Source organism: Drosophila navojoa, chromosome 2 (genome assembly GCF_054131105.1).
Source record: "Drosophila navojoa isolate 15081-1374.11 chromosome 2, UAZ_NAV_1.0, whole genome shotgun sequence".
NCBI lineage: Eukaryota > Metazoa > Arthropoda > Insecta > Diptera > Drosophilidae > Drosophila > Drosophila navojoa.
Window position 1 is genome coordinate 32,861,477 of NC_142890.1, and position 17,309 is coordinate 32,878,785.

A 17,309-nucleotide genomic window follows, 5' to 3' on the forward strand; every position below is an offset into this window, starting at 1 on the left:
GTTTTTTACATTTTATATAGCATATTTATTGCAGTTTAGAGCTTGCTAGGCATTTAATGATGTTAAGTTTGTTGTTTAAGTCTAGCAGAATTTGCTTAATGTGCGCAATTAATGTTAATGTTATGAGTTCTAACATCTTTGTGAGGGGATGGGGGTGTTATTGCATGATAAGCTGTAGATGCAGTTTAGCTTGCGGCAAACATAAGGGTGTTGACACTTTTCTACTGATAAAGATGCTCCTGAATATCAACACCAAATCACATATATTGGAAAAAAGTAGGTCGAGACTGTAGGACTGTTTTTATACCCTGAACCCATTGAAAATGGGAAATCAGGGTATAATGGTTTTGTTGAAATGTATGTAACAGGCAGAAGGAGGCGTGGCAGACCCCACAAAGTATATACATTCTTGATCAGGGCGACGAACTGAGTCGATTTAGCCCTGTCCGTCTGTCTGTCCGTCCGTCCGTCCGTCCGTCTGTCCGTATGTATGAACGCGTCGATCTCAGAAGATATAAGAGCTGGAGACTTCAACTTTTTTTTAAATGTCCGTATATATCGCGCGCATATCGAGTTTATCACTAAAAAACGATAACTAATTCCGATATTTTTTATCGATAAAAACCTTATCGAAAGTCAGTTGAAAAATTAAATCTCCTACATCATTACAGCTAGAGTGTCCAAATTTTAAATATATATTAAGACGCATTTTATACAATTTCGGTTTTTGTTAAAATTTACCCCCGCCTCTATATCCACCCCCTCACCCTCATCTTTGTAGAAGTCGTATATCAAATACTAGAGACTTAAGCTTCGGTATACACATACATTTAAACAATATGATTACGTTCTGAAGTTTCATTACGATCGTAAGTCTAGAAATTAAATTATTATTATTAAATAATTAATTAAATGGTGGCGACGAAAATAAGTGTTGCTATTGGGTACATTTTAGTTGTTGTTGTGGGAGTGCAGACCAATTTTGGTTGGCGGTATGTTTTGAGAATGATCTTGGCGTGGTGCGCAAAGTATAATAGGAAGAGATACTTGCTCTTGACCGAAATCTTTTGGCTATACTGCTTCGCATCTATACTGCTTTGCTTCAGGTGTCTAAATTGAAATGTATATTAATAAATGTACCATAAAACTCACACGTGCTGACTTACCTCAAGATCTATAACCGAATGATTGTTTCACTTATAGATTTTTAGTTTAGGATACATTTGGTTAATCTATACAGTATATTTGCCACACCACGTTTAGTTCACTCAACTGCAGCGATTGACCTCTTCCCTCATCAATTATCTATTACTTTCTGTCTGCTGTCGATTAGCTTCTGCTGTACTAAAATTAAGTGGCGCTTAGCGCAGCTGCACTATTATTAGTTTTTTGCCCGCTTGCAATCATAATCTGCGCTTGCTTTGCAATCGTAAGATAGATAACAACAACGACCCTTTTGAGAACTTCTTCTTCTGTTTAAGTGGTGCTGCGTTGGTTACCATCGGCTCATTGAAAATAAATAGATATGCAATGGATTCTCTTGCATCGCGGGAAGAAGTTGCTGATTGTATCATCATTCAACCGTGTTGCAGAAATTGGATAATTTCACTCGGCTCGTTCATCGGCAAATGAGTTACCATCGTGGGCCAAGTTGTCAAGAGCGGTTGCCACCCATAGCGACAAAAGGAGGCCAAGAGACCTACTCTGCGCCTAAATATCTTAAGAAAAGGACATCAGTTGAGAGATTGCAAATCTGCCGTGCTTGTCAATCGAGGCACCATACCTTATTGCACTACAATCAGTTTTTAGTAGTTGCAGCCAATACTGTCCAACAAACAAATGCTACCCTCTGCATACACTCAAACATACAGGTAGCTGATCCCTTATTCTATAAATCACGGCGGATTGATCTTCTCATCGGAGCTTGTCTCTTCCTTGAGCTGCTGCGCATTGGGCAATTTATGTTGGTACCTGGGTTGCAGTTTTGCAGAAAAGTGAACTCGCTGGATCTTATTACGTGACGGGCAATCAGCCCCCAAACTCGTTCATCACAGGTCGAAGAGATTCGGATGATACCAATCACAGCACACGACTTGATGATTTGGTTCGTCAATTTTTCGCCAAGGTAATAACAGAAGAGCTCCATTGTCAGCAGCATTTCATCGCAACGCATCCTCGATTGTCATCAGGGGAACGACTCTTATTTGCAGGCCAAACATCGGCTCTTAAATTTTGAGCGAAAGCTTGCTTGAAATCTAGCTACGAGGAAGAAATACCCTGCATTTATGAAAAAATATATTGATCTCAACCATATGTCTCTGGTGCCCAGCGCTGAAATCTCTACTATTGTGGTCCTTTCTACTACAAGACCGATAGACGAAGTATAGCATCAGTAAAATGATACATCTGCGTGTTCGTTTGCTTCACAACTGAGGCTGTATAGCTGGAGCTCATAAAGGATCTGTCGACAGCTTCTTTCTTGACCGCCCTCAAATGTTTCGTTAGTACGCGCGGCATTCCAAGATGCACTTGGACTGACAACGCTACCAACTTTGTGGGCTAATGATTGCACGGAACGGATTGGCGGATCTATTGGGTATTCAGGCTATAATCAATTCTCGTCCTCTTGTTGATGATCTTGGAGTTCGCACTCCAGGACATCTCCTGAGTGGTCGACCACTCAGCGAATTCCCCGCACCAGACATATCTTGTGTCGATCATAATCGCCTCGATCACTGGCAACTTATGAAATGCACTCAGCAGTGCTTTTAGAAGCGCTGGAGAGAGGAATACCTCACCATCCTACAACAGCGTGATGACCTTCTATCAAAGTCAACGATCTCGCCTACGTGAAAGATGATAGCCTGCCACCGTTAATGTGGCCATTAACCCGGGTCGTTGAGAGCTGATAGAGCCGTGAGAGTTGCTGCTCAATAAGCTGTGCGTCCTTCCAGTTGATGATCCTTTTAAAAGTTATGCCCTTTTAAAGGAGGGGGGAGGATGTTCGGCACAGCAGTTAATAATTGCTCTTAATAGTTAAAAGTCTCTCTTAAGTTAAGCTTTGGCTTTTGTCATTCTCATTCGCTGTTAGTGCACTCATGCACATAACAAAGCATGAATTAAATTTTTAATTGCATACTTATCTTTACTTCTATTCTTTAAACTGTACTAAAATTGTCTTTCTTCAGGAAACGCCTGCATATTTGTCACTCGCTTTGACTCGGCATTAAATGATTGGAGCCAGAGTTGCCTAAAAAGCTTGTCAGTTTCCAACATTAATAGTATGTTATGCAAGTAAGTAAATCGATTTATTTCTATTCGTATTGTTCATCAAATGAAATGATTGACCATTTTTTAACTACCATTTGTCAAAAGTATATCATATTAAATGTATAGGGCTGATCGACTTTATGTAAATATACGAATTGAAAAACAACACAAAACCTCACCCAAAAATTTTCTGTAGCTTTTATATCTTTGAACGGGCAGAGACGAATCGACTCTGCTCCTCATTCTGTCCCAGATTCCATGTTGCTGGAGGCGTGTTAGAATAATTGATGAGTACAAAGTTTCCAAAGGTATGATATGTTAGGAATCTAAATAGGTTATTTTGTACGCTGCTGCAATGCTGTCAAATATTCCTGCTACCAACGTTTCCAAAATCCTTGAAGCGCAGCAGACTCCCATTTTCCATCCTAATGTGGCGAATATGGTGGAATGAAACTTTGCTTGATGCTTTGCTCCGCCAATATCCTCCTCCAACTCGAATAAGACCATCCTGGTGAATAAATGGAACTAGCTTGCTCAACCTGGAACGCTGCTACAGCGGTTGTTTTTCTAACAAACGCTGTCGATCAACATCAAATACGTTTTGCTATTGCCCTAGGTATACTTTTCGTACTGAGTCACTTTCATGAAACGTCAAGGTTGCTGAGAGGGCGACAATGCAGTTTCTTTCCTTGACATCAGAATATTGGCCGGGAATTTCGCTTCCTGCTGGCGGCACGATAGAGCAGCACAATTGTGATCGTCGCAGCATCTTTAAACACTCCTGAGCATTATATAGCCAGGAGGGTTACTTCCACCATAGGTCAGACTTAAAGATTTTCCTTAGTACTCACATGCCTTCAAGCGTCCCGTGGGATTATCCCAAGTATTTCTACTGTGTGATTGGCTACGAACATCTTCAATTTGGATTGGACAGTCAGGACAACACGATTGTAGAATCACTTCCTTTTTGCCTAGATTAACTTAAAGTGCTTTAACAAGTCTCGCCCGTATTAGAGATCCACACAGTTCAAGGTGTGGCAGCGTTTTTAGTTTTAAAGGTGCGACGCGAGCTATACTCCTATAGAGTCATGACTATACCCAACTCTGCTGTAGACGACCGTAGAATAAGCGATACATCTGCCAAGAGTGCGCCTGTTTCATCAAAGTTCTTGGAGTAGAGTCTTGAAGTGGACTACCACTGACGCCAAACCGGCAAGAGGATTAAAAATGTGTGCTACATCGGATAGCACTTGTCGTATTGTATGGCTTGCATTCTCCGACAATATAATGTGGTATGCAAGGTTATCTTCTCCAGAATTTCAGTGTAGTCCTAGTGCGTATCGCCTTACACAGTCCTCAGTCGTGGGATATCCACTTGCCGAATTCCAATTAAGCACGTGAAATGAGTGCAACCAGAAAGTAAATAAGTTTTTCCTTTGTCATGATTTCTGTTAATACATCATCGACATACAAATTATCAAGCAATATCTTAACTGCTATAGGAAAGTCATTCTCGTCTTGTCCTTGGCACACCTGTGCCGTTGGCAGTGTGATTCTCATATTTGCACCTTTGCTACCTTTCGAATTATTCATCCTTATCATCCTTATTCATCCTTATTATCCTTCCAGTGCTGCTGTGGCTCACCTTATCGTTAGTATTACGTTGGTCAAAATGCAAGAGTGAGTGATGTCGACGCTTGTAATGCTTACAGGATAACTTCCCCTGAACCCTTCGAACAACTGATATTTCAATAATAATTAGGACACACACACCATCACACAAACAGACTCACATACACAGGAGACTGCACTTGGGCTCCGCTGCAGTGTTGGCAATATTTTGTGAATTTATTTGTTGAATAATTTAATTTCTAGACCTACAATTTTACGTAACGTAATCATATTGTTTAAATGTGTGTATATTCCGAAGCACAAGTCTCTAGTATTTGAAATTAACCCTTTATAAATGGGATGGTGAGGGGCCGGATATAGAGGTGTATATAATTGTATATAATTGTGTATTTATTAATTAGATTGAGTATTTGTGATTGAAATTAACAGAGTATTGAGAACTTTAACAACTTTAGAGCACTGTGTCTTCTTAAATGTCTTCTTAACAGCTTGTCTCTACACGTCTTGTTTCATCGACGCCTTCTTAATAGCTAACTTCGTTTTTAATGAGGTTGCCACCTTGTTGCTATTGAGTAACTGGGGTGCCAAACCGCTTCTCATGCCACTTTACATATATATATAATTTTGAAACAGATTTTCGATAGGAGTTTTTATCGATATAAAATATCGGAATGAGTTATTTGTTTTTTAGTGATAAACTCGATATGCGCGCTATATGTACCTCTGGCTCCCAGCAAAGTACCTAATGTACCTAATATATTATACAGGGGCCTGAAACTAAAAAATAGACAAATTTTATGGAGAAATTGGAGAGATAATGTAATTGATCCAATTCTCTATTTGAAGCAATTTTAAAAACATGCAGGTCACCCAAAGATATTAAGCAGCCATGAGTACAGGACGTTCGAATGGTGCAAGTGTATCCTAAAATAACATCAACACGGATTGCTGCTGAAGTTTAAAAAAAGAAAGTAAGAAAGTTATAGTCGGGCGTTATCGACTGCGGAATACTCATTCACACCCCATCAGCAATTTAGTAGCAAAGTTTTGCTCTAATACTGTAGAAAACTCAGTTTTTCTAGATTTGCCATGCCCCTACTAAGCGTAGACATTTTTTTGCCAGCTCATAGAACATGCTAACGGTAACCTAGCTGCAAAATTTAGATGCCCACGCTCCAAAAATAACAAAATTGCAGGGTATTGTTTGGTATGCCACGCCCCTAAAAAGGCGTAACAATATTATTTGGGGAATCGATAGAGGACGTTACTTGGTAACTTAATTCTCCAAATTTTACATTTCTAGCTCGTTTACTTTAGGAGATATAAACCTTTGCGATTTACCACGCCCCCTGTTGCTCCCCCACGAACTGTCACAGGACTCAGACAGTTTATTGGTCTCGCGTCATACTTTCGTAAATTTTTTCCTCGGTTTTCTCAACTTATTGTACTCTCTTACTCCTCGAAATGGCGACATTACCTGGGATTCAGAATTAAAAGAAATTAGAAAACGAATTGTGAAAGTCCTTACGAGAGGCCAGTTTTGGTGATCTTTGACCCCCAATATCCAATCGAGCTACATATAGATGCAAGCTCGTTAGGCTACGGCGCTATACTTCTGCACCAGATCGACTCCACGTAGTAGAATATTTTAGCAAGACAACCTCCGCTGCGGAGTCAAGGTATCATCCTTACGAGCTAGAAACCTTAGCCGTTGTTCAATCCGTGAAACATTTTCGGCACTATCTTCTTGGGCGCGATTTTGTAGTCTATACTTATTGCAACTCGTTGAAAGCTTCGTGTACTAAAATGGACTTAACCCCTAGAGTTCACCGATGGTGGTCCTAATTACAGCCTTTTAACTTTAGCATCAAATACAAAGAGGGCAAACATATGGCTCATGTTGATTTTTTGAACAATTTGGCCGACGTTTCTAATGATTGGCTTTTACTACCAGAAGACTTAGCTAAGATTTACGACGTGCGAAAAGGACTTTTGTATCGCAGAATCCAAAAAGCTGGTAGAACACGTTGTTTACCAGTTGTTTTCCAGTTGTTCCACGGGTGTTCAAATGGTCTGTTAATAATCAAGCTCATGGGTCAATCATGCATTTAGGATGTCAAAAAACACTTGATAAAGTTTACCAGTATTATTGGTTCGATAAAATGAATAAATACGTTCGAAAATTTGTGGACAATTGCGTAACTTGCAGGTCTACCAAGTAATTTTCTGGAAAAGTTCAATCTGAGCTTAATTCCAACCCAAAACTTAGTTTACCTTGGCACCCGTTCACATCGACATTACGGGGAAACTGAACGGCAAAAGCAATCTCAAAGAGTATGTTATCGTTCTGATTGATGCCTTCACAAAATTTGTTTATTTGTACCGTACCTTCAAAATTGATACAGAAAGCTGTGTAAAGGCCGAATCGCATTATAGCCGACCAGGGCAAATGTTTCTCTAGTTCTAAATTTGTTGAATTTTGTTCCTCACTAAAAATAAAACGTCACCTAATCACTACAGGAGCAAGCCGTGCAAATGTTGGAAAAATGCCAAGTGGTCATATAGCCGATGAGCTAGACATATAAAGAAGAGCCTAGCCCGCCAAAGAGTCCAGATGAGTCTTAGAGTTATCCGTCAGGTGTGACGATGTGTTATCCGTCAGGTGTGACGACGAGTTATCCGTCTTAAAGAGACGATGAGTAATACGTCAGGCGATACGTCGGGCGTTACAATGTGTTATCCGTCTTAGAGAGACGATGTAGGATCCGTCAGGTTTGACGATGATCCGCCTAAGAGAGGCGATGTGCTTCCGTCAAGTGTGATGATGAGCTTGAAATAACAGCGAAAATGGTATATTAATGGAAGACCAATGATTGGTATGAATAAGGAGTGATAGAAAGAATTGTTGATCCGTCTTGGCAAGACGAAGAGATGAATTTTGAAGTTTGTAGAATTGAAAATACCAGAAAAGAAATTTTAATACAAGTAGTCGATAGGCTCTAAAATCGAAGATAATACGAATGTAAAATAGAACTGAAGTAATAAATAATTGTAAGAATAAAATTATGTTGAAATAATAATAACCTCTTTAATTGAAATCAACTCAATTACAATAAATTAAATTAAAATTAAGTTTTTAAAAAATAAATAAAAATAAATTTAAAAAAATAAATAAATAACCAAAAAATATAATAAAACAAGAAAGAAAGCTCTAGTCGAGACTGCTCGACTACGAGATCCCCTGAGCCCTACAAGCAACTGATATTCCAATAATAATTAGCAAACACACACGCACACACACACACACACACACATATACAAACAAACACACGCATACAAACAAACACACGCATATACACACACTCACATATACAGGCGATTGCGCTTGGGTTGCGCTGCAGTGTTGGCAATATAATGAAAACTTATTTGTTGAATAATTTAATTTCTAGACGTACGATCGTAATGAAACTTTCAGAATGTAATCATGATGTTTAAATGTATTTGAATTTAGAATTTGATATACGACTTTTACAAAGATGATGGTGAGGGGGTGAATTTAGGGGTGGAGGTAAATTTAAAAAAAAAAAACCGAAATTGTATAAAATACATCTTTATATACATTTTAAATTTGGAGACTCTAGCTTGAAAGATGTAGGAGATATAATTATTTAAGTGATCTTCGATAAGGGTTTTTATCGATAAAAATGTATCGGAATGAGTTATCGTTTTTTAGTGATAAACTCGATAAGCGCGTGATATATACGGACATTTAAAAAAAAGTTGAAGTCTCTAGCTCTTATATCTTCTGAAATCGACGCGTTCATACATACGGACGGACGGACAGACAGACGGACAGGGCCAAATCGACTTAGCTTGTCGCCCTGATCAAGAATATATATACTTTGTGGGGTCTGCCACGCCTCCTTCTGCCTGTTACATATTTTTAACAAAACCATTATACCCTGATTTCCCATTTTCAATGGGTTCAGGGTATAAAAATATATATATATATATAAATAAATATCGTATCAGTGTTGAGAAAGACTGGCAATTCGTGCTAACCGATTGATTTAGTATTGTAGTGCAATTAAAGAATGTATTGTCACTAGGAGAGAGACAACTATAGTTGTTGCTGAAAGTGGTCCCGGGTGTCGCTGAATGAGAGCGGCTAGTAATGTCTTTCGCACAGGGTCGCTATGCGTTTGATGAACAAGAATATGCGACCATAACTAGAGGTTTTCTCGAGAGAAGAGAATTTACACTTGGCCATAGAGAATTGATCAAGAAGGAAGAGTTGAGCGGGAACTCGTTATTAGGCGCAATTATAATAGAAAACTGTAACGAAATACGTAGCGCCCCGACATACATATATATTTCATTGGGATATCACTTGTATAAGCATTTGTGTGCCTGTGAGTCTTTACATGTGTGTGTATGTGCATGTGCATGTGAATAATTGCATGTGAATGTGGATGGTGTTGCCACGAACATTTTGTTCGCCGACCGTGTTCGCGATGAATAGAAATGCTTCTATTTGACGCGTTTTCGTGCGAATATGTTCGACAATGGATTGGCATATACGCACGAACATCATTTGAAAAATGACTTACTTGCAAAATGAACAAAGCATTTTTAGAGGAATTTATAGAATCTCTTAAAAATGAGCCATGCTTTTGGCAAAATATGGCTTCATTAAATTTGTTAAAAGTCGGTGAACGAATACACTTGACTATGATGGTGTTTAGTTTCGTATTCATCTTTATTCTTCTGAGCCCGGGTTTATATACCCAGACTCGAGCATAATTTCAACCCTTAAATCTAATGTATCTATTGCTGAGTGTGTAAGGCTCAGCATTGGGCTATTACATATTCTTATCTTATCGCTGAGTGTGTAAGACTCCGCATTGGTCTATTAGCTATTCTTATCCTATCGCTGAGTTTGTAAGGCTCAGCGCTCGTTTCCTTCGTATTCTGACTCTGGGGTTGCAAGGGTTGGTCTTCATTTGTATATTTATGCAGTCCGTACATGTGGCCCTTATCGCTATCACAGCGCACTACCTGCTAGTCGCTGAGTGCGTCGGAGGCATGTATACGATCATCGTATATTCATATGTTCATGCCTGAACATTCTGCGGAGGCCAAGTGTGTGACTTCCGGAATTGCTGTCTGTGGAAATCTTAATTATATACAGAACAAATACAAATTTGATAATCGTTAATATTCTTGACGAAATGATCATCAATCCAATCCTTATGTTCGTGCCTGAACAGTCGGTTCCTACCAACACATACGAAAGCTCATACTCTGTCATTGAAACATTTTCTAGACGTTTCCCTCTCGAAAAATTTTATAATATGATATTCGACGATGTTTGCCCAGTTGGTGGGCAAACTGATTATGTTCGGCGAAAACGTACGCAAATGGATGGGCCCCTTTAAAGTAGCCGATGATGCTGAAGAATAAGAATAGTAAAATAAAGACAGTTGATTGCAAAAAAGAAGTCATGAAATAGAAGCCAAATAGAGATCACAAGAAGTGCATATACGGACGACTGATCACCTGAAAAAGATCACGTTTCAATTAATTAAATAACTTAAGTGTAACTAAAATCAATCCATGTAATACTAAATCATATTTAATGTAAGTTGTAGACATTTATTGTGAAATTAATCATCTATATATGTAAAAGAGAGTTGTGAAAAGTTTTCCAGCACTTATAACTCGAGATCTGCTGGACCAATTTTCATGGTTTTTGATTTGTTGGATTTGTCTCCGCTACGAGTAGGATAGCAGATCTTAAAAATACTGAAAAAATTTCACGAATACTTGAAAAACGCGGTTTTTCCCTTATTTCAAATTTCTATTGATACTCAGTAGGCTTTTCGGTCCTGCTCTCATATTATACAATAGTATAGAAGTAAATAAACAAATGCAGTCAATCAGTCTACGGCACAGCCTCAGGCGAACCTGACTATTCAAAAAAAAAGCTAATTTTAATTGTTTTGTGGTTTTGTGCGAGGGCACAAATCGCGAGAAATCGCCCGAGAAGGGCGCCGCGTTAGTTCCCAGCAAAGAAGGGCCTTAATTCGTGCTTCTCAAAGAGAGGCAGTCCGTGAAACTGGTTTAAGGATTGATTTGAACCGAGCAGCGTTTCGATATGATTGCATTGGTCCAATGGACGTTGTTTACCAGCATTGTGGCGCATTGAAGTTTGATGGTGAAACGCCCGGTTTGTGCTGCCTTAGTGGTAAAGTGACATTGCCATTAGTGGTCCCGCCACCAGAGCCATTGCGTTCCCTGCTTTATGGCGAAATACTAGAATCACGACATTTTCTAGCGAACACTTAAAATACAATGCCTGTTTCCAAATGATTTCATTTGGGGCGGAAATTATTGGAGACGGATATTATCCGACATTTGAGGTAATTTACGTTAATTTTATTTTCAACGATTGAAAAAAAAAAAAAAATAAAAAATAAAGAATAATAAAATGTCTCCAGAAATCCTGATCCAGGAGATGCATAACCAGGCCTTGCTTTTGATCGAAGATATGTGTTACCTCATATGCGGCAGTTTGTTAGATAAGTTAGGAATGCCAGCGCCAGATCGCGGAATGAATAACGCATTTAATAGAGAATTAGAACGTGAACGTGAATATGATCCACATGAACTAATGCAATCAGTTCAAACGAATGTACCACTGTTGAATCCTAAGCAGAGGGATACACTGCTTAATGCAATTAATGATGGAAATGGTGGCTTATTTTTTTTTTGGATGCCCCCGGTGGAACTGGGAAGATATTTCTCATGTCATTGATTTTGGCAACTGTACGTGCGAGATCCGAAATTGCGGCAGTAATTGCTTCTTCTGGAATAGCGTTAAAATTGCCATTAAATCTTCAAGCTACTGAACAACCAACATGTAACATTTCAACACTCTGCAATGGCCAAAGTATTAGTAGCATCAAAAATTATCATATGGGATGAATGCACAAACGCGCATTGGAAGCACTAGATCGAATATTAAAAGATCTGCGCAATGACTCGAGATGTTTTGGTGGTTCAATGATTTTATTATCTGGCGATTTCCGACAAACACTACCAGTAATTCCAAGATTTACTGCTGCCGACGAAATAAACGCTTGCCTCAAAGCATCAAATCTGTGGCGATATGTAACCAAACTTCAACTGTCTTTAAATATGAGAGTTGCATTGTTGAACGATCTATCTGAATATCAGTAATGGCCGTATTCCTGTTGACGAATCGAGTGGTTTGATTTCATTCCCTAAAATTTTTTGCGATTTCTTCTCATTAAAAGATGAGCTTATCAACAAAGTATTTCCGAATATCATTGCTCTCCACAAAAATACTAAATGGTTAAGTGAACGAGCAATTTTGGCGGCTAAAAATAAAGATGTGGATGACCTTAATCTTATAATTCAAAATAAAATCGTTGGTACTCTGTATTCATTCAAATCTATCGACTGTGTAACAAACGAAGAAGAAGCCACTAATTATCCAACTGAATTTTTGAACTCCTTGGATGTGCCTGGTTTACCACCGCACAATTTACAACTGAAGGTTGGCTCGGTAGTTATGTTGCTTAGAAATTTAAACCAACCAAAACTGTGCAATGGAACGCGTTTGGTGATAAGAAAACTGATATGCCCTTTGAGTTTACGTGGCATGCTCACGTGTTGGCAAACCATCCGCATTATTTGTTCTTGCACCTAACCAAAAAACAAAGAATGTCGTTTACCAAAAGGTGCTTGAATGAAAATCCGATTAATAAATTAATCAGAGTGTATCCCAACCTGAACAACATAGCTTTCAACAATTTTTTACCTAGAAATAATGGATAGGGCAATGCAACGTTTGCTGGGCCAGCTAGTAGTTTATAAATAAGGGAAAATCGTCAAATTGTCTCTTAATGAGTAAAACGGCGTCGTGAAGAGCGGAAGGAGTTTAACAACACTGGAGAGGACGAGGTGTTAGCGACGACTTCGAAGGCTGGTCGATAAGCCCCCGCGCCCGCGATTCCGTCGGAGAGGTCCCCGCCCTGGGGGGTCGCCGAACAAGTTCGTAAATGGGGCATGCGGTACGATGGCCGAACGGACCCGTTAGGTTTCGTGGAGATTGTTGAGGAAAGAGCGATCACTTATGGCATCGGGCTGGATCAGATGCCGCGGGCGATGAGCGAAGTGTTCGCGGATAAGGCAGCGAAGTGGTTCTTGACCAGCGGGTTGAGGGATTCTTCGTGGGCCGATTTCAGGAAGGAACTCTTGGATTTCTTCCTCCCCCCGCAGTATTTCGAGCGACTGGAAGATCAAATAAGGTCGCGCCATCAAAGAGAAGGAGAAAGTTTCAAGGACTACCTGATCGAGCTTAGGTTGTTGATGCGGCAGGCACGATATAGCACGGCACAGGAGCTGTATCGGGCCTATGAGAACGCTGCCCCGGATTATCGTTTGTACGTTAGGCGTCATGATTTTGCTACACTGACGCAACTCACGCATATGGCAGCCGAGTATGAAAATGTTCAAGGACAGAGGAGGCAACAGTGCAAGGAGGCTGCGGGCGGAACGAGGGCTCCATGGTCGAAGACAAGCGAAAATCGGCCGAAGAACCCTTTCCGCACACAGACGTCGGGATCCCAAGTTAGAGGGCAGACGGCAGGATCAGCGGTGGCGCCCGCGGCGGCGTCTCAAGAGGCTGTTCACCGGATGATGGCGGAGGAGGGCGAGTCTGTAGGAGGAGCACGGCGAACGTGCTATCGGTGCGGGCGAGTAGGTCACTTCGCACGCGAATGCCAAAGCGGACAGGCGGCGTCCTGCGGCCGCTGCGGAAGGAGAGGGAAAAGTACGAGGGATGCTGCGAGCGCGACGACGCGGGAAACGGAATGAGGCGCCCCTCGCTGGAGCGGGGCGGCGCCGTCTAGACAGCAAAGATGAGGCGAAGAATCCCCTTTCAGTGGAGGAGGGGAGGATCGTCGCGGCGGTGGTGATTGGGGGTCGAGCGATGACGGCCACAATCGACACCGGGGCTACACGCAGTTGCATAAGCGAAGACTGTGTGCGCCGGCAGGCGATCCGAGGCGAGATCCAGGAGATGCAGTCACGGATTAGATTGGCCGATGGATCCACGCTGGAAATAACAAAGGGGATAAATGTGGAGGTGAGTCTCGCAGAAAAGGCTGTAAAAATGACCCTGCTCGTCATGCCAGCGAGGCTGGACCACCTTATTCTGGGAATGGATTTCTTGTGCGCTATAGACACCACGTTGTATTGTGGCAACGTGGCGCTCACAATGAGGATGAAGGACGAGCTGAACAGAGAGGCGTCCCGGAGAGGCGGGCCAGACATATCGAAAGAGAGCAACCGGTCGGGAGGACCACAATCGCTTGCTCGATCAAGGACTCGCGAACAGGAAAGGAAAAGGGGCCCCGAGACACCGTGTGGGTCCACGACGCAGAAAGTGGGCGCGGTGTCAGCGGTCGAAGGACTGCCGGACGATGAGCAGCGCTACGTTCCAGAGAGCGCTGGACACAGTAATAGGATCGGACATAGAGCCGCACACTTTTGCGTATTAGGATGACATCGTGGTGATCGGCGCCACGAGAGCGCAGCATGTGGAGAACTTGAGGGAGGTCTTCCGCCGGTTGAGGAAGGCCAACCTTCGCATAAACCGGAAGAAATGCAGTTTCTTCAGAAAGAGGTTAGTCTATCTCGGACATGTCGACATGCAAAGGTCGAGGCGATCCGCCGTTTTCCGGCACCCTCGACCCTCAAGGAGTTACGACAGTGTCTGGGAATGGCGTCTTGGTACAGGCGATTTGTGCCGAACTTCGCGTCGATGGTGGAACCAATGACGAGACTCCTTAAGAAGGGCCAGAAATGGGAATGGAACGAGAAGCAGCAGGAGGCATTGAAGGAACTCAAAGAGAGTCTCACGACCGCGCCGGTGTTGGCGTGTCCAGACTTTTCGGCGAGGTTCGTGCTACAGACGGATGCCAGCGATTACGGCTTGGGCGCAGTGCTCATGCAAGAGGTCGAAGGCGAGGAAAAGGTGATTGCATACGCCCGTAGGAAGATGTTGTTGTGGAGGATCAAAGAGGATCCAGAGAAATTTAAAGATTACGTTGAGGAGAACGGACAGCTGTACCGCAACCTTGGTCACCGGACGGACGATGAGGACTATATTCCCTGGAAATTGTGCGTCCAAACTCACCAGCGGAAGAGAGTACTGCAGTAGAACTGGGTACTGGGTACTGGGTAGAACTGGTACCACTGAGGAGGGCCACAACAGCGCTGCTGCAGGCGGCGTTTAAAGAGCGCATTTTTCAATTCGGAGTGCCTAAGATGTTCATCTGTGACAATGGCGCACAATTTGCGAGCAAAGGTTTCCGGTCTTTCATGGAATCCTTAGGGGTGCGGTTACAGTTGACTGCCCCGTACTCCCCGCAGGAAAATCCCACCGAGAGGACTAATCGCACCGTAAAAACGATGATAGCCCAGTACATCGAGGGACACCAGAGTTCGTAGGATGTGTTATTGCCGGAGATATCACTAGCGATCAACTCTAGTGTCGCAGATTCTACCGGATTCACGCCGGCATTCTTGATGGTGGGTAGAGAGCCTCGCCTCCCGTCTGCTCTCTATGATGAAGTCACTCCCGGGTCGGCAACGAGGAGGTCGACTTAGCAACAAGGAAAGAAACGATGAAGAAAATCTTCGAAGTGGTCCGCAGCAATCTACAAAAGGCGTCGAAGGACCAAGGCAGGTATTATAATCTGCGTCGACGAGAATGGAGGCCCGAGCTAGGGTCGATGGTCCTGCTGTGGCAGCATCAGCTGTCCAGCGCAGCGGAGGGCGGAGGGCGGCGAAATTGGCACCCATGTTCAATGGCCTTTACAGGGTCGTCTGCTTCATTTCTCCCAACTTGGTACGACTCGCTCGGGTGGGCGAACGGAGAAGGAGGGTGGCCAACCTGTCCAAGCTTAAGCCTTTCTACACCGAGGAGGAAGAGGCCGGCGGAACGGCGTTGAGGAAGGAAACAGAAGAGGAGGAAAGATTCGAGCGGTCCAAATTAAACATGGACACGCCGCTCGAAGAATTGAAGAATCTCGATTGCTTTAACCCCGCTATCCCATTCTTTACCACCTCTTTGAAAAACCTCACTAATCTCATACTAACGCACTAACCGTTTTGGTCAAGAAGAGATCCGAGAGAGAGCGAGTATTAGTGTTCTGATTCCCACAGATGAGCGAAATGGAAGACGAAGTGATCGCGATCAGCAGCGACGAGGAGTGGGAAGAGGCACTCCCCCAAGGGCCGCCGTGGGAGGACCAGCCACGCACCGGTCAGGTCCACTCCGTCCACCACTCCACCATAAATATCTCGGTGGCCTTGGAAGACATGGTGATGCTGCTGAGAGGGGATTTTACGACGACATACGTACCAGCACCCGAAGTGCAACGGACTCCGCCGCACGTGGAAGAACCGACGTCCCGGCCCGGTTTGCAGACCCCGTCCCAGCCGGGGAGTCGCGATATGCCGACGGACGAGGAGTCGGAAAGATGGGCCAGCCCGACACCGTGGGCCGCAAGAGACGACGAAGGCGAGGACGCTGTGAAAGAGGTCCCTGACCAGCTCCCGCCACACGAGGTCGGAGGCGGCAGGGAGCACTGTCCCTCCGCCCCTATTCCTGCCTCAAGGGTGGCGTCGCGAGCGGAGGCCGGGGAGCCGGAGGAGCTGTGGACGAGGAGGAGCAGCCGGCACGAGGATGTGGGGCCGAAGCCGACTACGCAACGCCCGTTGGAGGGCGATCCCGGTGAGGACCGCCGCCGCGATTCCGCAAGAGTCGCGCTTCGCTACGTCCCCGGGGCCGTCGAGAACAGGCGTCAATTGGCCCAACCAGTCTATCGTTCAGCGGACGGCCTCGGGTGGACTGCAGAGACCGGCGTGCTGGGTCCCCGAACGTCGCTGGAGCATCGAGTCATATTGGGGCCACCCGACGGAGGCGACGAGCTAGCTTCGCCGAGGCGGCTCGCCGATCACCGCCTCACAAGATTTAAATAATAATCGAAATTGTCATTTAAATCCATATTTGAAAATGCCGCCCAAAGCGCTGGTGATTTATCGGCGATCGGCGGCGCAACCCTGCGTGGAGAGTTTTGAACGGAGAGTTGCGTCGCCGGCGCCGAGCGCTTTGGGCGAGCGGAAATAGAGCTAAGTTAGTTAGTGTGGGAACGCGAGAGTGTCAAGAGGATAAACTTTAATAAGTTAAGATTTTGTGCGAGGAGTACATAAGTTGAGTGACTACTGAAATAAACGTGAATTGACCATTAAAAGATAAGAGACGTTCAAAATAAATTTTCTTGTGAGTACACCCTGGGTAGACTGAGTCT

The 17,309-nt window shown here is 43.3% G+C and overlaps 1 protein-coding gene and 1 long non-coding RNA gene across 3 annotated transcripts in view; both read left to right on the plus strand.

Annotated features, from left to right (window-relative positions):
• The window catches only part of LOC149092491 (uncharacterized), a 192,042-nt gene that overhangs the window by 82,408 nt on the left and 92,325 nt on the right, over window positions 1-17,309 (plus strand). Inside the window, exon 4 of one of the 2 annotated variants that reach the window (XR_016196968.1) lies at window positions 10,972-11,239. This is a non-coding gene — a long non-coding RNA (uncharacterized LOC149092491). Of the gene's footprint in view, window positions 1-10,971; window positions 11,325-17,309 lie in introns of those variants that run through there. The other variant, XR_016196969.1, reaches the window with a different exon arrangement.
• LOC149092492 (uncharacterized) overlaps window positions 15,253-17,309 on the plus strand; it is a 182,797-nt gene continuing 180,740 nt past the window's right edge. Inside the window, exon 1 of the mRNA XM_089261318.1 lies at window positions 15,253-17,086. Coding sequence (XP_089117444.1) covers window positions 16,162-16,980 — 819 coding nt within the window. The 5' untranslated portion in view covers window positions 15,253-16,161 and the 3' untranslated portion in view covers window positions 16,981-17,086. The remainder of the gene's footprint in view (window positions 17,087-17,309) is intronic.